The sequence below is a fragment of the Trypanosoma rangeli genome (assembly GCF_003719475.1).
Source record: "Trypanosoma rangeli strain AM80 chromosome Unknown Tra_15.4_contig_00055, whole genome shotgun sequence".
NCBI classification, from domain to species: domain Eukaryota; phylum Euglenozoa; class Kinetoplastea; order Trypanosomatida; family Trypanosomatidae; genus Trypanosoma; species Trypanosoma rangeli.
The window spans coordinates 46,739-67,487 of NW_021705799.1; the positions used below are offsets into that span (position 1 = coordinate 46,739).

Here is a 20,749-nt window from a genome sequence, read left to right on the forward strand (position 1 = left end):
GGGTAGACCGTGGTGGCCGTGGCTTTGGTGACCGTGGTGGCCGTGGCTTCGGACGTCCTACCCCAAACCTCGACAACAACCGTGCAAGTACCAAGTTTGAGGACAGCGATTAGATAAAATAAAAGAGCAATTTCCCTGTGATCATAACTAAATGAGTATTAAAGTCTAGCTGTAGGGAACCCGCAATTAACTTTTTAAAAACTAAGGGTGATAAATGTAACTTGGCGTAACGCTGCTGAAGTAAACTCTGTCGTAATCGGTAATATTATATATATATATATATATATATATAATCTACATTGCTAGTTCCTGCATGAGTCCCTTTTTTTTGGTTGTCATTATTTTTTTTTCTTGCTTTACCGCCTCTCAGTGTAATGACGATTAATAAAGTTTTGCTTTTGTGGCATATCGGCATGGGTAACACTCTATCTTAGTATGGCTTGGTTGCCCCCAAGCATTTCCGGGCGAGTATCCTTTTGCAGGCTATTGACTTTCTCCGATGATGCTATGTACCACGCTCATATGAAAAACTATCTATTCATATAGTTCCTCTGGGAATATGAGCCGCATTGCCCCAACAACACGCTCAAGTACTCCATCTCTTTCGTTGGGCGACAGCGGTGGATTGATGATCTTTTTTGAGCTGGAAGTTACAGGAGGAAGAGAGGGCGGTAGGTGGCGTTTTGTCATCTTCAACGAAACAGAAACGAGGAATTTCTTTAAGGTTCAGTATGTGTCTGACTTGGAGCACACGAAACTGGATGGCGAATGCTTGGTTTGATTCTCTCTAAATGGACTTGGATGACCGAGAGGCGTTAGGAGCAGCAGTGAGAGGGCATATATATATGTATATATTTCTGTGCGAATATACAGGACAAGTTTTTCAGTTTGGTATAAATACAGCTAATACCGTTTATACAGCAATCATTTGTTTTGACGGGCTTCCGAGGATATATATATATATGACCACTCAAGAGGGTGGTGATTCAGGTGGAATATGGCCAGTGAAGAGTTTGGAATGTAGGGACACTCAATTCCATGGCAGGAGTCACTTTGTTGGTGCCGTCTTTCTTGGCGGTGCGCCTTCGTTGAGAGAATGCTTTTGGTTGACCTCTGTGTTTCCCCAACTTTTTTTTTATTTAGTGTATTGATTGTTTTCTTTTTTTTTCCACGTAGAGATTTTAACACTGCGTCTTTCATGAAAAATAAAGCTGGATCCATTGTAAAAGGCTGCTCCAGTGCGTCGCAGGGAGCTGTGGGCGTAGAGAGTGATCCCTTTGACGTCTCAGGCGCAGGGTGGGCGAGCCTCGAAAGCAGGTTCGATGAACTAATATGCTTAATGGACGCCCCTTCAAACGGCATTAATGCATTGGCGGCGCGTTCTGCACATGGTGATCGTGTAGCTAATGTCATTTCTCAGCTGCTGGATCAAGCCCAAGATGAGAGTCGCAGACTGTTGGTAGAGGGAAATGGTGAGGCGGCAGTTGAGGCAGGTGTCAAAACGTTGCGTCTAAAGGAAAGGTTTTACGGGAAAAAGAGTGTAAAGCTTGTACCAGCCTACTTTCACCTGGCACGTACCAATCAGTTTTTAGGACGCTACGGAAATGCGGAAGAAATGTTGTCACTTGCCCATTTTATTATTCTTAACCACCCAGAAGAGGTTGGCACAGCGACGAAAGCAGAACTTCATCAGACGTTTGGACTCTTGTACGCTGCTGATAATAAAATTGAAGCCGCCATACAGCATCTGACAGCTGCCACATACTATCTTAGTGTGCTGAATGGGCCGGTGGACGTCTTGACGTCTTTTGGGTATTTTGATCTGGCCAATGTGTTTGTGACAAAAGCCAGTATGGAAGGGGCCATGGCACTCTATGACACGGTGAAGAACATTTGGTTTAAATACTTGCGGCGTGTCCTCCAGGACATCGTGGAGGAGGCACTAGCAGCAAAGGCTGTTAAACGGTACGAGGACGATGAGGTAGTGCAAGACACGGGGTACGCCTCTGCGAAGGCCTTTGGAAAGGAAAACTTGGCCGATGTTTCTAAGATGTTGCATGCCATTTACAAAATACAGAGAGAACGTTTTACCACTTTACACCCGACGACAGCACGAGCACAGTTTGTGCTTGGCTTATTTCTTCTTTGGGTGAGTGAAAAGAAAAAGGCAGGGCGGCATCTACGAACAGCACGGGTGACAACGCAACATTTTCATGGTGAACGACATCCAGTAGTGCAGGAAATAGAGGAGTGGTGCGAGTGGTTTGAAATACCTTTGGAGAATGACGACGCAGAGGAGCGGAAACTGCAGTAAAGCCTTTTGCCTGCTTCTCTTGTACGTAGGGTGCCTGCAGAGAAGAAGATGAAAAGAAAGAAATAAAAAAGAAACATATGCTAGGTTCTGTTTTTTTTTTTTTTTATGTACAGGAAGGTATTTTATGTTTTATTATTGTTTGTTGGTGTTGCTTCTGGTGGAGTATACGTTTTATTCTTGCCCGATTTCATGTGGTGTGGTGTTGCCTCGTGTTTGGGGTTTAGAAAACTGCCCTGGTTCATCTCTGTTGTTCTTCCCGTGAGAGAGTGTTTAATGGTGTAACGTCCAAGGGATAATGGACGGAGTTTACGCGGCGGAAGACGTGTTCTACGAGATCTCCACAATTCGAGATCCAGAGAAGAGGAGTTGCACGCTGGCGGACCTGGGGGTTGTGGCACCTGACCGCTGCAGCGTTGAGTACGGCAAATATTACGGCAACTCCTTTGTTAGAGACGAAGGAGAAAGTGTGAGTGGTGCTCGTGCTTCAAAGCGAATTGCTGTGGTGACAGTTGTGTTGAAACCAACCGTGGTTCATTGCAGTCGAATGGCAATTATTTGCCTTTGTGTTTACGCCAGGTTAAAGGAAACCCTCCCGACGCCGGAGTGTGACTGGAAAATTGACATTCGATTAGTTGATGGTTCACATCTGCAGCAGCGTGAACTGGAGAAGCAGATTTTGGATAAGGAACGGGTGGCGGCGGCACTGGAGAACGAGACGTTGAAAACGGAGATGGAGAGACTCATGAATGCGGATTCAGAATGAGTGGTTGAGAGGGCCGTGGCGTTAGGTGCGTCTTGCTGTTGTCGTTGATGATTCTTGCTTTGTAACTGAAGGGTTGTGCTTTGTTTTTGATAATGGTGATAGTGTAAGCGCGGTTCGTCTATCCTCACTCCCTTATTACGGCTGCCATTATTGCTACTATTACTACTGTTGCTTCTTTTTCCCCCCTCTCGCTTTTTGATTTTGTTTTATTCTGTGTAGAAGCAGCACAAGTGGCGGTGGATTACGATGTCAATTAATCAGTTGCAGGATCTTCAGTTTCAATTGAAGTTTGTCACAAAACAGTTTGCAAAGAACTCTACGCGATGTGAAAAGGAGCAAAAACAGGAGATGCGCAAGTGCAAGCAGGCAATGGAAAAGGGGAACATGGATGGGGCCCGTATCTTTGCACAGAACAGCATACGGAAGAAGAACGAATCCATTAACCATCTTCGTCTCGCGGCTCGCATGGATGCTGTTGTGTCACGGTTGGATACTGCCATAAAGATGAAGATGGTGACGAAGGGCATGGGACAAATGGTGAAGGGCATGGACAAGGTGCTCAACGCAATGAATCCAGAGGCCATCTCAAACCTCATGGACAAGTTTGAGAAACAGTTTGAGACAATGGATGTTACCTCGGAATATATGGAGAACGCAATCGGGCAAACAACGGCCACAAGTATGCCAGAGGATGAGGTAAACACGCTGATGGCGCAGGTGGCAGATGAACACGGCCTAGACATCAAACAGCACTTGGATGATAAGATTAGAATTAGCAAAACGAACCCCATGGCGCTAGCTCCTGTGGAGCATGCCGACGATGAAACAGACAATCTGGAGGAGCAGTTTGCTCGACTACGAGGGAAGTAGTGATAACAGTGGAATCTGCTTTTGTTTTTTGTTTTAGGTCTTTACGTGTTTCTTCTTTTTGTGGGGGAGGTTTTTTGTGAGTTGTTTATGTACTGGTATGAAATTGGAATGAAGTAGAAAGAGTATTATAATATATATTTACATTGTCATTACTGTGTACATGCCTTCCTTTTTATACGTATTGATGTGTGTGTGTGTGTGTTCCTTTTTTTTTTTTTTGGTACCTGCGTATTGTTTACTTCCTTCTTGGCCTCCACAATGCTGCCTGATTTTCACATAACCTTCAAAACATGCCTTTTAATATCGATGTGCTCATGTTTATTGCAGGGGGCGTACATGTTTTGTGGATGCGTGCTATTTGTGACATCTTATTATATTTTTTTTTGTTGTTCTTGTGTGCCTGTGTCCGTAGTCGGGGATTATTATTATTATTATTATTTGTATTTGTTCCCCTTGTTGGTATCATCTGGGACCACAGACCACTCATGTGGCAGTGGATGAGCGCCACTATTCGTACAATTTCCGAGGCTAAGGCATAGTTGGGAACGTTATGACACTATTGAATCGTCCTGACAGGGCTATCTGTCAGGAACTTGTCAGGAACAACTTTACTCTCTCTCAGGTCCAGGCGTACAATGAACCGGAGTACTCGGGGTGGATGTCGCGCAGACTTCGCGTTACCAACGTTTTTGTGTGGGAATTTAATTGGTTTTTGACGAGCGGCAACTATCTTCTGCGCTTTGCTCAGAAGAAGGACTCGTGCCATCCCATAGAAATTATATATCTACCGGAGGCGGTGGTTCGGCGTTGTTGTGTGACGGAGGACTGTTCTGTGGGGCACCCGTTTGTCCTGGAAATTGCCCCGGGTCTACATTTTGTTCGTCGTGAAGAAGCGTTGGTGCCTGTGAACCCACACGAAGTGCATCTCTCTTTTGAGAACGTGGATGAGCTGTGTGGCGCGATTGCCTTTTTCGCAAAGATTAGTGCAAGGCATGTTCGGACTGCCGCCATCACATTTGGGCCGCCGGTTCGAGTAGACCATCACATTCATACAAGTGCTACACGTGAGGGCAATGACGTTGGCCCTCATCTTTTTCCGTCGACATCCCGGAAGTGGCTGCCGCATCAGGGCATAACATCCTCTGCGCTGGGGGGAAATGGGGCGACAGCAATGGACTGTGCCAAGACGCTCCATCATTTTGAGTTGCAGCACGGAGTTTTGACAAATGTTCGACCCATTGCAGGAGAAATAATATCTCAGGGAGGACACAGAAATAGAGAAGGTCATCCTGCTCCTATGTCGAGCCTGGAGCCTCAGAGTATGACACTGGAGTCATTGCTTTCTGATGGTGACCCAGAGGTGCTCTTTAGCGACTGGGAAAGGTTAGATGGTGGTTCACAGGGAGAGGTTTTTAAAGCTGTGCGGACACTGGATGGTGAAACAGTTGCAATCAAGCGCATCACGGTAGGCCGAGATAAAAAAGTGCTGCCTTTCCTCGTGAAGGAGATATCACTGCTGAAGGCACTTCAGCATCCCAATATTGTGACTCTTTATGATTGCTACCGAAAAGGCAGGCATTTATTTCTTGTCATGGAGTTTATGGACGGGGGCAAATTGACGGATTTGTTGTTTCCATCGGAGGGGGAAAGAATGGAATTCACCGAAACGCAACTGGCAACGTTGATGCGAGAGGTGCTTCAGGCTCTTCAGTGTCTCCATGATTTTCGCTGTGTTCACCGCGATGTTAAGTCCGATAACATTCTTCTCTCCTCACGAGGTGAAGTAAAGTTGGGGGACTTTGGCTTTGCCACTTTGCTCACGCCCTCAAGAGCGATGCGTAGAACAGTCGTTGGTACGCCATACTGGATGGCTCCCGAGGTCGCAGCTGGAAGGGCGTACAATAGCAAAGCCGATGTGTGGAGCGCGGGAATCCTCTTTTTGGAGATGTGCGACGGAGAACCACCGTTGATGGGCCTTAATCCTATGCGAGCACTGCTTAAAATAGGCACGGACCCACCGCCCGTTATGAAAAATGCAAATCGTTGGTCGTCCCTATGTCGAGAGTTTGCGTCTTTTCTCTTAATAAAAGATCCTGCGCAGCGTCCCAGTGTTGAGGCCGCGCTAAGTCATCCTTTCATTGTAAAAAAAGCAAAACCGAAATGTGAGTTTCTAGTGCCGATGTTAGAACAGCAAAAAAACATAAGTTGACGAGCTACCACATAGTGGATGAAGAGTTGCTGTTATTATTATTATTATTATTAGTTGCTTTACTTGTATTCAAACGTTTATATTTTGGGGATCGCGGAACGTTTATCTTTTTATCATCTTTTCTTACAGTACACCGCTTCCTCCAACTTCTTTGCATGTAGTATCATTATTGTTATTATTTTTATTATTATTTGCCTCCGCCGCCGCGTCTGCCGCGATGGCGTGGATGTGTGTTTATAGTTACCATTTGCATGTGTTTTTTTTAAAAAAAAATTGCCGGTTTTTTTTTGTTTGTTTCTCTTGTTGGGTGAAAGTTGCATGAACCTACTACTTTGACAGCTTTTTATTCACTTGGTTTTGCTGCGCAGCGGAAGGGGATAGTTGTTTTCCAAGAGTTTATGAGGGATTGTCCGGAAGGGAGAATGGCTTTTTTCACCACTAGCAGATCGTCCTCACCGACAGTGCGGTTTCGCAACCCACGCCGTGACTCGGAATCTCGTCCCAAGACAGCACTGACAACACTCACGTTATTGGGTGTTATCTACACGGCGAGCATCAGCGGTGGGTATGGCTTGGAGGAGTCTGTCAGCGCCGGGGGACCTCTTTTGACGATAGTGTTTCTATGTATCATTCCATTTTTATGGGGTATACCCGTTTCCCTGTGTGTCGCAGAACTGTCCTGTGCCATTCCATCCAATGCAGGGCCGATTATGTGGGTGAATGTCTTTTTTCCTCCGTGGTTTACTTTTTGTATGGTTATATGGACGGCCTTTTTAAACTTTGTGGACAACAGTTTATATCCGACGGTGCTTGCGGATTATTGTGCGACACTTCTGAAACTTAATTTTGTTGAAAAATCGCTTGTTAAGGTGTTTTTCATGGGATTATGTGTATTTATAAATCTGGTGGGTATTCAAACCGTCGGAAACTTGAGTGTGGCGGTGATGGCAGTAACACTTCTACCCTTTCTGCTCATGTTTATTTTTCAGCTCCCTTTTGGTTTCAATTGGGAGCGAATTGGTTATGTGCCAGAGAACATTAATTGGTCCGTGTTTCTCCCTGTGGTTGCGTGGAATTTTTCCGGGTTTGACAGCGCGGGTAATGTCATTGAGGAAGTGAGCAACCCCAACCCAACCTTCATTCGGGCTCTTGGACTTATGATTATCTCTGCTCTAGCCACGTATATTCCTCCCATATTGGTGGGATCGAGTGCTGAGGCACTGAAAAACACCCCATTTGAGGATTGGGATAATGGTTTTTGGGTTAGGGTGGGGGAGGCAGTTGGTGGGTATGCCATAGCTGTAGTGGTGACTATTGGAGGCGTTATTTCAACGGTGGGACTCATGACAACGCTGTTGGCAACAACCTCCCGCTCCTTAGCGGGAATGGGGACCCTCAACGCCTTTCCATACGTTTCTGAATGGTTGTCGAGATATCACAATAGATACGGGACACCATTCAATGCCATAGTTGTTAACTCAATTATCACGTGCGCTCTCTCTCTGTGTTTTTCATTTCATACACTTGTAGAGATTGACCAAATCTTATATTCTTTGTGTCTCATTGCGACTCTGCTTGTTTTTTTGGGGCTACGTTTTAAACAGCCCTTTTTAGAGCGTCCGTACAGGGCGCCAGGAGGCCTAGTTGCGGCGTTATTTTGTGGTGGGGTCCCTATTGCTTTCTCGTTGGTCCTCATTGCGGTGTCAATGTTTGGAAGCCCCATGCTTTTCTGGAGTACTCTTGCAATGATTTGTGGAACGGTCATAGTTTCCTACTTTTGGGTGAGTTTTTTTAGGCCGGAAGGGTTTGAGGGAAAGTTGGTTGAGGATTATGAGGATGCTGACATGCAGACGTACGGAAGCCTTCTAGAGAAAGGGTGTAATGAGTGGCGCAGGATGCACCCACACCATACCTTTATTGATCGCGAATCGCCGGAGGATGATGAATGACCCCACACACAGGTGTAATTTAAATTTGTTTGCCATGTTTGTGTGTGTGTGTGGGTGTGTGCTGTTATTCTTAAAGAAGGGAAAATGCATGGAAAGTGAATAAATGATAAGAATGGCGTTTAAGAGTAAATAAAATACTTTAGAAGAGTTCGTTGGGGGGTGAAAGTGGGGTTGTTTTGCAAATTTAATGAAACAATTTTGCCACTTATCACCTCCTAATCCCCAGTAGGAATGAGAAAGAGTGTAAGACTGGTCTCGCCATGTTTTTAGTCTCTTTCTTTATTTATTATTGTCTTGTGTGCTCTTTTGGTTTTTGCTTTGGTTTATTCGTGGACCAGATAATGTGTGCAGTTTGTCAATACCGGATTTCTGTTCCTCTTGCTCATCATTGCCTTCATGTGATTTTTACTCGTTTGTGTTGTTGCTGATGGGTGACCTCAGGTCCATCTCCAGGTTACACTTTTGATTGTTTTTTTTTTGTTTTTTCATGTTTGTTTTGGATTGGTAAGTAACGGGAATCTAAGCAGCCCACCAGCATTACGCATAAAACAAGCGAAGGAAACGAGTTGGAAGCTATGATGAATAGCAAGAAACCTTGGGATGCACGCTATGTGAATCCGGACATTCCCCACACGAATTCGTACTATCTCAAATGTTTGGGTGGTGGCGTCATCTCTTGTGGGGTGACGCACACATTGGTGTGCCCACTTGATGTTGTAAAGTGTAACATGCAAGTGAGTCCCGAAAAGTTTAAGGGCATCTCTTCTGGCTTCAAGGTAGTCCTTGCTGAGGACGGCTGCGGTGCAAAAGGAATTTGGAAGGGGTGGTTGCCGACCTTACTTGGTTACTCGGTGCAGGGTGCATTTAAATTTGGCCTGTATGAGGTGTTTAAGGATTTCTATGCTAATCTCGCTGGTGAGCAGGCGGCAAAGCAGTATGAAGGTCTCATTTGGCTTGCAGGTTCAGCAACGGCTGAGTTCTTTGCTGATATGGGCCTGTGTCCGATGGAGATGGTGAAGGTGAAGGTTCAGACCTCTCCCAGTGGCACGTTTCCCACTGCCTTTGGCGCCGCTGTTGCAGCTATGCGTGCTGACCCTAATTCTGGTTTCCCGTTCAAGTCACTTGTGCCGCTTTGGTCCCGTCAAATCCCGTACACAATGGCAAAGTTCTACTTTTTTGAAAAAGTGGTGCGGATGTTTTACACGTATGTGTTTACAAAGCCAAAGAATGAGTACAGTAAGGGAACGCAGCTCAGTATTACTTTTGCATCGGGCTACATCGCAGGTATTGTGTGCGCTATCGTCTCGCACCCTGCCGATTCCCTTGTCTCTGCTCGTGGTAAGGCGACAAATGCAGGCAAGGGATACGGCCAGATTGCCGCCGAGATGGGTTATCTTAACCTCTGCACCAAGGGCCTTATGGCGCGTATTCTCATGATTGGCACCCTTACCGGCTTGCAGTGGTGGATCTATGACACCTACAAGAGCACCCTCGGTCTTGGCACCAGCGGTGGCACAGGCAATAAGTAGTGTGGTTTTTACTTACTTGCTTTATTTGTTTTCACTAGGGGTGTTTTTTCTTTTGTTTACATGAGGCAAGCAATAGATTTTGCTTTTTTTTCCTTTTCCCTGGGTTTTGTTTTGCTTTGTTTTCATCATTCGTCCGGGAAAAAAAGAAAAAAAAGGGGATGCGGGCAATGGTGATGAGAGGCATGGAGGCAGGATGAAGCAACAAGTATATATATATACATATGTGTTATTTATTTATTCATAATCATCTTAAAGGAACGAGAATGAAACAAAAAAAAAAGAGGGTGTTGAAAGAGTGGACGAAGAAGAAGTTATGATCTCGCTTATTTCTTGTGGTCTTCTTCAGAGTAAAAGAATAAATGAGCCGTATGGGGGAAATGTGATTATGCCTCCCCCCCTACCCCGATATTTGTGGATCAATGACTATGTATGCCAGTAAGGCAAATACATTTGGGGATTCCTCGTTTTGGTGGATGCAGTCCCACCTTCGTCACCATCTCTACCATTTCCCCGGGCACGAATAAGTGTATATATATATATAAGGAACGGTCGTGTGGGTATCTGTACGGACGTCCACCCACACCGCTGCCGTAATAAGATGAAGAAAGGGTCTTTATGAGGAACCGCGGCAGAGGAGAACAAGGGGAGGGATGCAACGAGAAAGACACTCCACCCCGGGGAAAGGGGCTGCAATGGCGAGGGGGGGAGGAGAGCACTCACGTGAATAGAAAAGTAACGAAACGAAAAAACAAAGGGGTATGGAACGAAGGTGAGAACGCAAGTTTGAAATGTGAAGCGATCCTCTAGTAAGGGGAGAAATAAGGATAGGGGATAATGGTATGAACTGAAGAAGGGAATCGAATTGAGCGGAAAAATAAAAATAACAAGGAGGCATATAAGTGTGGTTTGCGTCGATGCTTGTGTATGTGCGTTTGAGGGGAAGATGCGGAGATGCAGCACAGGCGCGATATGGACCAGTACGCCGGTATTGCTCATGATTCTTTTTCTCCTTTTTTCACCGTTGACGTGTTCACTAGCGTCCTTTCTTCATCTACGTCTTCCCAACACCGCTGACGGGGGGGGGGGGGACAGTACCGTGTTTCCAGTTACACGACAGGATCGACGAGGAGGAGTGGAATTGCAATGGAAAAGATAAGAATAGGAATCAAATACCTGTCAAACAAAGAAAAAGAAAAAAATGTAGGCGTCCTTTTTTTTTTTTCTAATTTGGTTTCCGGGGTGGAACCGAGTGGGGAAAAAGAAGCAAAGACAATGACAGATCTGCAATAAATTTGTGGAGCAGTTGTTTGCTCTAAGGAATGCATGACGATAGAATGAAAGCGAGAGAGAGAGAGAATGCTGTCTGTATTTACTTGTCGTGCTGTAGTAGTTGCTAGGGTATTCCTTCTTGTAGGTTCCCTTGATGTTGCCTCTGAAAGGGTGCATGATGTCACGCGCAGCCCGTTTCGCTTTCTTTATTCCGGGCGATTTATTTTCTTTTTTTTTCTCTTCTGCGCATGGTTGTTGTTGTGGGGTTGTTGTGTTGGTTGGTTTGTTTGTTTTTTGTTTCTATTGTGTAAGCACTCCTTTTCTTTTACTCCTCCTCCTTTTTTTTTTTTTTCGGATTCCCAGTATTTGTTTATTCTTACTTATTGTTTTTATTTCTAGTTTTTTAGTGCGTGCAGCTTCTCTTCGCGACGCAAAAAAAGAAAAGCGCTGGCACATGAACCCGTCCGGCAGCGCGCTAAGCGATGCAGAGCAGTACTCGATTTGGTGTGAGCAAGTGCGGGACCTTTTTACATCCACTGGCACAGGAAAAGGGATTGAAGCAGCATCAACGGAGGCTGAGCCCCTGGGGGAGGGAAGCAGCGTCGAAGATGGTGGAGAGTTTTCACACTGTTTCTACATGCGCATGCTCAGCAGTGGGAAGGAAGAGGCGATGACGCACGGGATGAATGATACACTTCAGAGCTGCAGTAGTGGCCTTGGCAGTGACAGTGGTAGTGATCGCAGTGACTACGTCTCATCCGCCGCTCAGCTCAAAGGGCGTCAGATATTCATAGATGAAGATGCATTGGCTATGCGGCTTGCTTCAAAGCTAAGCGCGCATGCCCGCAAGCTCCGACGGGAACATGACGAGCGTCACCCTGAGGTGCCGCAGGTTAGCAACAATCAGTGGAGCTTCCGAGATGGAAAGGTTGAGGCCATAGCGTGTAAGATGAATGAGGAGCTTCACGAACTGCTCATGTACGTGCGACGTCAAAACTTGTTGGCGCAGCAGTTGCATCGTCAGTTGGTGCAAAGTAAACAACTTATACTTCAGCAAAAACAGTTGACGTGATATGGCAGGCATCGCTTTGCCTTCAAGTGCGTTGTACATATGGGTACATGAGAAGAATATACCCAGTCAACCCTCGCGTTCCAACAAAAACAAAAAAGAACGCACCTCATAAAGGCGGGCAACAAGGTTGCGCCACCTTATTCTTCTTACACTGTTTTTTTTTTTCCGGAACGGTTTTCAAAAAGTGAGCAATTCAAGGAGTCCATGTAGGTGATAACACGTCTTGGTTAACTTTGCCGCTTTTTCACGGATTACATATTTTTTTGTTTGCCACAAATACCGCGTTGGAGGGCAGCACAAGTCTCTCTTTTTTTTTTTTTGGATTGTTGAAGGGATTAGGGTGAGCACGGCGTTATTGATCGATTTGTGTGTTGCTTTCTGTTGTGGGTAGAGATTAACGTGTGCAGCACAGCCACGTATGCCCGATGGAACCGCAAGGTTCTGCATTTGTAACGGCGCAGGCGGAGGGGAAGAGGAGGACACAGTTTGCCCGGCGGTCATACATGCCCTCATGGATGGCGGGTTCCTCATGGCTGGAATCTGTTGAGGTTCCTGAAGAACATATGATGGAGCTGTTCTTGGAGGAGCGAGACGGCTCGAGGCGCTCGACATCCGCATCGCAGCCGTCTTTTATAGTGAGGGCACCGGGGCAAAACACCAACCCGCTGCTTGCAGAAACCGCACGTCACACCGTGTCCTCTTGGACTGGGGACAACCGGAACATTGACACAGAGTCTGCTCAAGAGAGTTTGATGTCTCTGTTGGCAGATGTAGTAAAGGCAGTAACACAACGCACACCCTGGGATCCAGTGGAATGTGGGACGGAGGTGCGAAAGGGGATGCTTGCGGTGCTGATTAAAAAATTTCTTGATCAGTCTCTCAATCCGGGTGTGGTGGGGCTTTTCGCGAAGGACGTCCTCCGCCGTGTCTCCGACGCTGGCGTTGCGCAAGAGCTGCAGTACCTTTATGAAGCCTTTACGTCTGACAAGACATGGAATGGTAAGGACTCATACAGGAGAGAAGAGAATTTTATCCGTCGTCCGGACTACGAGGCATTTCAGAAGCACTGCCTCGAGGAAGTGCGTCGACGACTTAACATGCTGGACACAGAGTTGAGTGGGAAAGAAATAAATGAGCGACATTCCAAAAGAGTTTGGAATGATATTCATGGAGCGCAGCGTGGGGAATGCTTTGGTGGGTGCATCACACTATCTCTTATGCGAGTACAACTCCGTGATACGGAGGAGGAGAAATGTACTAAAAATGGGAGTAGGACAATGAAGGGTTTACCACAACATTTAAAGGCAATTTGGAGTCTTCAACAGAAAAGTTGGCGTGTAGCTTCAGAGGTGGTGCCGGGAAAAAGTGCCTTGAAAGATGGCATCTACACGTGGCAATCAGATAGTCGTGTTACGTTGATGGTGCCGAGGGGTGCCAGTGAGCACTTCAAAGATTATATCATTCTTCTCGAGCTCTTCGTGCCCCAGTTATCCTGCTTTTGCACTGCCCCAAAAGAGAAAATCGTGGCCTCTGCCACCATCACTGTCGATGACGCCCTGTATGTGAGTGTGGCACAACCAAACTCCCCACTGCGACGCTCTGACACTTGCCCTTTCCCTGAGGCGTCCTACGGAAAAGGCAGTGTTAGAAATGAGCCCATAACTACTCCAAATGTAGGAATCAAGGGCTATCACTTCTCTTCCGTCTTGCTTTCACCAGCCACCACCGCCACCAAAAATGTTCATCCATACACTATCGAAAGTGCAAAGACCCTGTGTAGTATGTATTGTCTTAATAGAGAACACAATACACGGCCCCCGGCAATTAATTTAGAGGGAGAAGGAGGTCAAACTCGACCAAATATGGATGTGGTTGCAACCACCCAAGATGCATGGAGTACAGACCATCACAATTCATTCTTACGTCTGGTTGACATTTTAGGTGACATTGACGATATGGGAGGTGCAATTATTAAGGCATACTGTCGCCGCTACTTGATTCACGGGGAACTTGAAACTGTTGCTGTCTTAATCTCCGTTTGCACGCGCTGCAACCTGGCGGACGAAACTTCTTGGGAGCGTTGCACTTGTGCGTTGGCCTCGCTACTTAACCTCCGCGGCACGGCAATGACGCACGTGACAAAGCGTCTAGTAAAGGAGGCTCTTGAGGCAACCCAGTCTTGTATATTTGACATTATTTTGTCGTTAGAAGACGTCCGCTCGACTTCATTAACATCTTTTTTGCCGTTGAACCCACGGGAGTTGGAAAAAGTGCTGGAGGAGATGAAGAAGCTTTTGCTTCTCTTTGATCAGAATATGAACGTTAACGATGCCATTTTGCAGGAAGCGCAACGAGAGGTCAGGCCTCTGATGGAGGCCTTAGAACGGTTAGATGGTCGTGTGCTGCGCGAGCATCGCCGTGAAGTGGTACGGGAAACCATAACGGATCTCTCTCTGCCGGAGCTTGAGCGCCAAAAAGATGGAGCACGACTAAGGGGTAAATCACATTACTTGCTTGAGTTGATGACACAGGTAACTGAACGAAGCAAGCGAGCTTTTTCCTTTGCAAAGATGTCTGGGTCTCCCTCCATCATGGCCATTGCCATTTGCCGTCTCAAAAGCCTCACAGAAGCCATCTGTGTCCCACTCCGAAATGTTGTGACACGTATCTTGGCCTGTCTTGTTCGCACACCCGAGCCAGACCCGCTTGGTGAGACGCTTGGACTTCTTGTCTCCACATACGGCTCAGTGATGAGTCTTGTGGATATCCTCGACAATGAGCCTGGAACAGCTTCCATATGTCGTGACTTGGCTGGTTGCTTTACCGATTTTATCTCGTTCTGGTTTCCCCTGTGTGAGGGACACATCTCCACGTGGATGACAAGTATTGTGACGAGTGAGACACTTAAGCCGCTTGTGCCAAATGCAGTGCATTTCAACCACTCCCCTGGGCTTCTTCAAGATCTACTTCAGGCTCTACTCGCTGTTTTTGTGCGTATGCTCGCTTGGACAGATCCTTGCCAACATGAAATGTACGCAATACATTTTTTTACGCTTCTACAAGCAATGGGAGAAGCGTTTGTTGACGCTATGGTTGCACGCGGTCGCACCACGCCCAAGTTGGATGAGTGGCTGGTTTGTCTAAGCAATTTGCAGCGCTACCAGAGGATGTTGCAGGAGTTTGGAGAAAGAGACGTCATGCAACAACTCATTCCTCTACTGGGTGATCCGGAGCGCGTAATCGAGCATCAGCGAAGGGTGATTGCTGAGCAAACACGCGCGTCAACTATGGAAACTGGGGAGGAATTTGAGCGGCACATTATACATACCTTGGAACGGTCTGTGTTGAGTTTTCTGTCCGATCTCATTGGCGCTGAGATGCTGGGAAAGTTTCCCGTGCCCCCTTCAGTCATGAAGCAAGCTGCGGATTGCCTTGAGAGCTACCTCGGGCAGCAGCTTAGTACAGCCAAAAATAACCTTGACGAGGGGCTGTTCACCAAATTCATTAACGAAATAGCTGCGCGAGCGTATTATGGGGCCTTTCACTCCCTCTTGTTGCGGGAGGGTAAGAGGCAACTTTCGGAGAGTCAAGTGGCGCTTTTGCTTAATCTCTTGCAAACCCTTTACGAAGTGATGGAGTCGGTGGGAGGTGACAGGCTGCAGGGGGAGTCCCTCGACTTGTGGCAACGCAATGGGCGTATACTGACTGCCCTTTTGGGGCAGTCAAGTAAGGTACTCGCCCATATGGTGAAGATGGGGGAGTTGGATAGAGTGGAACGTGTGCAGGTAGAACTTCTTTTGCGCTCTCGCCGAGACAGTGGTGCCAAGCAGTATCTTGTGATCTCTTGCGATAAATAACTCTCTGTTGTTTTTGTTTTTGTGTGCAGGTACGTCTTCTTCTTCGTGTGTTTGTGTAATGTGTGTGTCTGTGTGTAGCAGTCTCCCTTGACTTTTTTTAGTTCTCTTTTTTTTGGTGAGCCTCTGGGGGTGGGGGTGGGGGGTTCTTTTTCTTCAGAAAAACATTTTGCGGCACCTGTGCGACTGAATAATAAACAGGCAGAATACAACTTGTGACAGGGCGGCGCACTCCCCCCCCCCCCCCCACCCCACACACACAGAGAGAGACTATTTGTTTTCTTTTACTTATTTGAGGGATAACGCTTCCAGAGCCTCCCTTGCATCTGTTTGGCGAGCGTGCCCCTTTGTGAGGGAAGTTTGGGGCTGGGGGAGTGAGGTGTGTACGGGGCGAGGTGGTTCCGTTTGCTGTGACGTCGTCGGTTGCGCCGGTGGCATGGCTCGTTGGCGGCTGTGCATGTATCCTTTTTTTTTTCTTTTCCTTTCTCTTTGGCTTTCATATCCTTCACTGCACGTGTGATCGCCTTGCCGTAGTTGTGTCTGTGCCTCTTCCTTGGAGAAAGCACAGTGCCCTCTTTCTATCTTTGCAGTGTTATTGATAATCACTCTCTTTCTCTTCCTCCTACACGTGCAGAGGTTAAAGAAGCAACAGCAATAATAAGTTAGAAAAACTCCATCCGCAGGCACATTTGTTGTCCATACGAGTCTGTGAGAGTTGAAACACGAGGAGAGGAGGAATAACACGGTTGAACTGTGGGAGAGTGAACGGGACGGGATGTTCTTCATTGATCCACCGAGCCGAAGCTTCCGATTGCCGAGCCCTGCCCCGGTGTTCACTCAGAGCTTTTCCCAACTGAATCCGACACCTTCCATGATTTCTCTTAATGACGTTCAAAGTTGCGCGTCGGAAGGAGCAGTGACACCGCACCAGACACCGTTGTTTACTGTTTCCCAACCAAATTCAGTAATTGCAGCACCTCTTCCCCCAGCTGCAGTGATGTGGACGCCAAACAGTATGTACGGCGCAACGCCGATGGGGGGAGGTCCTGAAGCTGGCACAGGTCAATTTATTTCTTCAAAAGGTCCCGATGGGCCGCCAATGTCACCGATGCAGTCAGTGTTTATCCCGCAACTGCAGCAATCGCAGCAGCCACAGACGTCTACGTGTCCCCTTGTTTACATGTTAACGACTGTCGCAGTGCCGCAGCCGTATACTCAGACCGCCCTACCAGAGCAACAGAACCGGCAAGCCCCCCTTTACCAACATCATCTGTTTCCAATGGAGGGTTCGAGCATCGCTTCTTCATCATCCATGCACGCTCACAGTCTGAATCCTTCAGGTCTGGCAAGAAATTCTGACGCCATGCAAACCCGTGGGCCCGGCAATAAAGTGAATGTAAACGTGGTGTGCCGACACTTTATAAACAGTTGCTGTAACCGAAGAAAGTGTCGTTTTCTGCACACGCTCAGCGAAAGCCCCGTCACCAATGTTTAAGTGACGTGGGTAAGGAGGCGAGGAAATAAGCTGGGCACCATGGAAAGGATAACAATGTCGGCTGTTGTGTAAACAACCAAAAATCGTGGGGAAAAGACGATAACGATGAATCAGAGAACCGAAAAAGATACAAATATATATATATTATATAACAGCGGAGGAGAGGGGCTATCCATGCGTGCATTCTCTACAGAAACTGAGGCACGAAAAAAAAGGAGGCCAAAAAACAAAAAAAGTCTTTTTTGAGTTGATTGTTTTTTATTTTATTTTTATTTTTATTTTTATTTTTATTTTGGTTTCCCATGATGATTTATTATTTTTATTTTATTTTTTTCATCGTGCGTGTGAGTGGTTGGGCATCTTTGGGGGGAGGGAGGGAGGGAGGGGGGGATTGGCACTCAGCTCCACACCTCTGGTGACTTGCGTGCCCGTTCACGCCCACACGGCGAGAACAGAAACCCCAGAGATAAGCTCAGGGGGAGTTGCCAATATGCTGGTATAAACAGGCAAACAGAAGACGTGGAGTTGAAAGCGTGTGTGCGTGTTTGTTGCTGCGGAGGAGACACAAAAAAGTGCGGAGTGCGAGGGAGATAGCCAGTGCCCCCACCCGATGCCAAAATCTTGTCTGATGCAGTAAAAGCATAAACATTTGTCCCAGAGGTTGCCGCGAGGCACCGTTTGTCGTTTGCTTTCATTGACAGGAAAAGCGTGGAAGAACGACAGGCCCCCAGAAGAAACAGAAAAGAAAAATAATAATAATCTTGGAATCGAACATGGGGACACAGAGCAGCAAAAAAAATATGGACGGAGGAAAAGTCCAAAAAAAAATAAAAAGGAGGGGGAAGGGGGTGGGAGAGTAGGTATCAGGTTCATATTTTTTATCCATCAATAAACATTTTGTTTGTCCCCAGTTGGGAGGAAAAGAGGTATGACGCTTGCCGCGTTCGACAATGTATAGGAGTTGCAACAGCAATGCATACATATATATATATATATATATGCGTATACATGCTAAGAGCGTTGGAATGAAAGGCGCGTTGGATTTGTATCCCGTATTCTTTTAGTTTTTCGTTATCAAATACATGGAAGGAATTGGGAGAAGAGCGGGTCAAAACAAAAAAAAAAAGAAAAAAAAAGGAAACGACATGAATGAAGTAAACAGGATAAAAACGAGAGTAATTGAGAAGAAGCAGGAGGAAAGGATGCTGTTTGTGGTGGAAGGGGCTGTTTTGCTTCTCTTGTATTTTTTATCTGTTTTACTTCTTTCTTACTTGGCAATTGTTGAGGGCGGCACTATTTTCGCTTTTGTTTTTGCATCTCCATTTTGTTTTTGGTTTGATTGGGGTGGAAGATTTATGCTCCTGCTTAGTGTTTTGTTGGTTTTGGTTTTATTTTGTTATTTTGTTGTAGAGGGCCGATTTTATTTATCCCTTTGCCGTAAAATGAGCGATTGATTGCCCTGACTGTTATTTGTTTTGTCTTTGTTGGGGGTGCCGGAACTTTTTGCCGCGTAATGAACCTATCACGGTTTTTTTTTTTTTTCTACATGACTGCTCCGGCACAGGGCAGAAGCATGTGTCAGGCACTGTAAAAAAAAAAAAAAAAGTGAAATAAAATGGGGGCAAAGAGGGGTTGCGTATTTGCGTATATTGCCCTTTTTGACGTATTTATTACTTTTCCATTCTTGGCTGAAGGGATTCCACACTCATTTTCCTTATTGAATTCGCCAGTACTCTGGCTGTAGTGGTTCTGACTCTATCAGTGAAGAGGGAGGAGTATAGATAAGTTCACCTCCAGTGACTTATTTACGGTTACGTCTTTATTTTTACCCCTTATTTTTATTTTTGATATTATCATCATTGTTTTTTGTTTCGGATTTGTTGATATGGTTATTCATTTTTTTTTGAAGGCATAAAAGCAATATCGCAGCCACGCGTTATCATTGAACGCGAGAAGCGGAGAAGTGTTACGTGAGCATGCCAAAAGACGTCAGTGACAGAGGAGTGAAGAATTGTCGTATGAATTTTTGTTTTTGTTTTTTCCTTTCCTCTTACGTTACCCTGTCTTCTGCCCGTACGTAACTTTGTATACTGGACGTATGATGTATATCTATCAACATTATTCCTGGTGTGAACGTGGGAGAGTATTTCTTTGTTCCTCTTAATGTGGTTGTTTTTCCTTCGGATGAAGTCTTCTCTGATGCCTATGTGCGGACATCTTTGCGCCCATTGATGTGGGTGGGTGCCTCTCCGGCTGTTGCCTACGTATCCCGCATTTTGTGGATGTTCGTTCTTTTTTTTTTTTTGTGTGTGTATGAGTGTGGTCGCTTCAGATCGAGAAGCGACACGCGATGGTGTGATGGAGGAGAAAAAAGAAAAAAAACGGCGTAGGAGAATGAGGTGGAAATGTAAAAAGGGAAAATAAGAGTAAGTGGAGTCAGAAAAGAGGGAGTAGAAAATATTCGGGGTGTGTGCCTGGTGATGGGGTCTGGCAGATGGTAGTCATATCCTGCGTTTGATTTCTCTGTCAGCCGCGACAACGGCAGTGCCCAACATGCGTGGTGGGAGAAGAAAGCGGGAGACTAATGTGACTGCCCTTGCTATGACGGTACACTCGTTCAGCTGAGGTGCAGCGCATCGCTAAAAAAAAAAAAAACGCGGCGTGCCTGCGTGTGTCGGAGGAAAACGTTCCGCGGCGGAGGTGCGAGGGCGGTAGCGTTGTTATTCCTCCAGAGACCTGGCACTCCTGATAAAGACAAAAATATTTGTCGAAGGAATTCGACAATGTGGATATAATAGTAATTGAGAGAGGAAAGAGATCTCTGCTGTGAAACACAACAAGGGGGTGGGAGACGAAGGTAACAAGAAAGATATATAAAATTAAGAAAAGGGGGACGCATGGAAAACGTCAGGGCTGCGAAGAAGAGATGTGGGGGTGGGGAAGAAAAATGAGGAGAGGAACTGGAAACAACAGAATGACAAAATGAGACGCGGTGCTTCTCTCGATCACTTCATTTGAGTGGTTTTCTGTTTATGTACCGTGGTTAAGGTGTTGGAAAGAGGAAGACGCCAAAAAAAATTTTTTTTTGTTTTTTAAAATGAAGAGTTATGTTTGAGGTAACCAAACTACGCTGAGTGCTGCGGCAAGCTATATAGAGCAAGGTGCATGAGGGGAAACGTGACAAGTGGGCATGGTATGCGCTTTTTTATTGAAGACGAGTTATTTGTATTTTTGTGTGCGGTTTATGTACATGGGTTTATTTTTTTATTTGTTTTCGTTTTTGTTTTTGAGCCTGTGCTGCACGTATTTTTGTGGTCGCCGGGGTTGTGGCCTCCACCGGCGCGTCTCCTTTTTTCCCCCTGCTGGCTCCCGTTCCCATGCCGACGGCATGCAATCCAAACACACATGGAGGGAGATATAGTACG

General features: G+C 46.2%; 9 protein-coding genes across 9 annotated transcripts, besides 21 other annotated features; all 9 read left to right on the forward strand.

Annotated features, from left to right (window-relative positions):
• Positions 1 to 262: 262 nt before the first annotated feature.
• Positions 263 to 292: a microsatellite.
• Positions 293 to 1,128: 836 nt separating this feature from the next.
• Positions 1,129 to 1,168: a microsatellite.
• Positions 1,169 to 1,198: 30 nt separating this feature from the next.
• TraAM80_02427 (zinc finger, MYND domain containing 12) lies at positions 1,199 to 2,314 on the forward strand (the record flags this gene model as incomplete). The annotated part of the gene is made up of 1 exon (XM_029379430.1): positions 1,199 to 2,314. One exon carries the CDS (start codon positions 1,199 to 1,201, stop codon positions 2,312 to 2,314), a length of 1,116 nt encoding a protein of 371 aa, XP_029240734.1.
• A 38-nt stretch (positions 2,315 to 2,352) lies between these two features.
• Positions 2,353 to 2,388: a sequence feature (GA-rich).
• Positions 2,389 to 2,609: 221 nt separating this feature from the next.
• Positions 2,610 to 3,077, forward strand: TraAM80_02428 (putative MIP18 family protein; the record flags this gene model as incomplete). The annotated part of the gene is made up of 1 exon (XM_029379431.1): positions 2,610 to 3,077. The coding sequence occupies one exon, from the start codon at positions 2,610 to 2,612 to the stop codon at positions 3,075 to 3,077; it is 468 nt and encodes a 155-aa protein (XP_029240735.1).
• Positions 3,078 to 3,323: 246 nt separating this feature from the next.
• TraAM80_02429 (charged multivesicular body protein 1) lies at positions 3,324 to 3,947 on the forward strand (the record flags this gene model as incomplete). The annotated part of the gene is made up of 1 exon (XM_029379432.1): positions 3,324 to 3,947. The coding sequence occupies one exon, from the start codon at positions 3,324 to 3,326 to the stop codon at positions 3,945 to 3,947; it is 624 nt and encodes a 207-aa protein (XP_029240736.1).
• Positions 3,948 to 4,132: 185 nt separating this feature from the next.
• Positions 4,133 to 4,149: a microsatellite.
• A 216-nt stretch (positions 4,150 to 4,365) lies between these two features.
• Positions 4,366 to 4,392: a microsatellite.
• A 105-nt stretch (positions 4,393 to 4,497) lies between these two features.
• On the forward strand, positions 4,498 to 6,156 carry TraAM80_02430 (putative p21-activated kinase 3; the record flags this gene model as incomplete). Its single annotated transcript, XM_029379433.1, has 1 exon — positions 4,498 to 6,156. The coding sequence occupies one exon, from the start codon at positions 4,498 to 4,500 to the stop codon at positions 6,154 to 6,156; it is 1,659 nt and encodes a 552-aa protein (XP_029240737.1).
• Positions 6,157 to 6,188: 32 nt separating this feature from the next.
• Positions 6,189 to 6,209: a microsatellite.
• Positions 6,210 to 6,314: 105 nt separating this feature from the next.
• Positions 6,315 to 6,348: a microsatellite.
• Positions 6,349 to 6,578: 230 nt separating this feature from the next.
• Positions 6,579 to 8,105, forward strand: TraAM80_02431 (putative amino acid permease; the record flags this gene model as incomplete). Its single annotated transcript, XM_029379434.1, has 1 exon — positions 6,579 to 8,105. The coding sequence occupies one exon, from the start codon at positions 6,579 to 6,581 to the stop codon at positions 8,103 to 8,105; it is 1,527 nt and encodes a 508-aa protein (XP_029240738.1).
• A 35-nt stretch (positions 8,106 to 8,140) lies between these two features.
• Positions 8,141 to 8,170: a microsatellite.
• A 510-nt stretch (positions 8,171 to 8,680) lies between these two features.
• Positions 8,681 to 9,634, forward strand: TraAM80_02432 (mitochondrial phosphate transporter; the record flags this gene model as incomplete). Its single annotated transcript, XM_029379435.1, has 1 exon — positions 8,681 to 9,634. The coding sequence occupies one exon, from the start codon at positions 8,681 to 8,683 to the stop codon at positions 9,632 to 9,634; it is 954 nt and encodes a 317-aa protein (XP_029240739.1).
• Positions 9,635 to 9,840: 206 nt separating this feature from the next.
• Positions 9,841 to 9,872: a microsatellite.
• Positions 9,873 to 11,357: 1,485 nt separating this feature from the next.
• On the forward strand, positions 11,358 to 11,975 carry TraAM80_02433 (uncharacterized protein; the record flags this gene model as incomplete). The annotated part of the gene is made up of 1 exon (XM_029379436.1): positions 11,358 to 11,975. The coding sequence occupies one exon, from the start codon at positions 11,358 to 11,360 to the stop codon at positions 11,973 to 11,975; it is 618 nt and encodes a 205-aa protein (XP_029240740.1).
• Positions 11,976 to 12,400: 425 nt separating this feature from the next.
• On the forward strand, positions 12,401 to 15,832 carry TraAM80_02434 (uncharacterized protein; the record flags this gene model as incomplete). The annotated part of the gene is made up of 1 exon (XM_029379437.1): positions 12,401 to 15,832. One exon carries the CDS (start codon positions 12,401 to 12,403, stop codon positions 15,830 to 15,832), a length of 3,432 nt encoding a protein of 1,143 aa, XP_029240741.1.
• A 45-nt stretch (positions 15,833 to 15,877) lies between these two features.
• Positions 15,878 to 15,908: a microsatellite.
• Positions 15,909 to 16,062: 154 nt separating this feature from the next.
• Positions 16,063 to 16,082: a microsatellite.
• A 211-nt stretch (positions 16,083 to 16,293) lies between these two features.
• Positions 16,294 to 16,326: a microsatellite.
• Positions 16,327 to 16,604: 278 nt separating this feature from the next.
• TraAM80_02435 (uncharacterized protein) lies at positions 16,605 to 17,324 on the forward strand (the record flags this gene model as incomplete). The annotated part of the gene is made up of 1 exon (XM_029379438.1): positions 16,605 to 17,324. The coding sequence occupies one exon, from the start codon at positions 16,605 to 16,607 to the stop codon at positions 17,322 to 17,324; it is 720 nt and encodes a 239-aa protein (XP_029240742.1).
• Positions 17,325 to 17,451: 127 nt separating this feature from the next.
• Positions 17,452 to 17,475: a microsatellite.
• Positions 17,476 to 17,579: 104 nt separating this feature from the next.
• Positions 17,580 to 17,618: a microsatellite.
• A 70-nt stretch (positions 17,619 to 17,688) lies between these two features.
• Positions 17,689 to 17,715: a microsatellite.
• A 585-nt stretch (positions 17,716 to 18,300) lies between these two features.
• Positions 18,301 to 18,324: a microsatellite.
• Positions 18,325 to 18,334: a microsatellite.
• A 100-nt stretch (positions 18,335 to 18,434) lies between these two features.
• Positions 18,435 to 18,460: a microsatellite.
• A 453-nt stretch (positions 18,461 to 18,913) lies between these two features.
• Positions 18,914 to 18,940: a sequence feature (A-rich).
• Positions 18,941 to 19,142: 202 nt separating this feature from the next.
• Positions 19,143 to 19,192: a microsatellite.
• A 1,387-nt stretch (positions 19,193 to 20,579) lies between these two features.
• Positions 20,580 to 20,612: a microsatellite.
• The last annotated feature ends 137 nt before the right edge of the window (positions 20,613 to 20,749 follow it).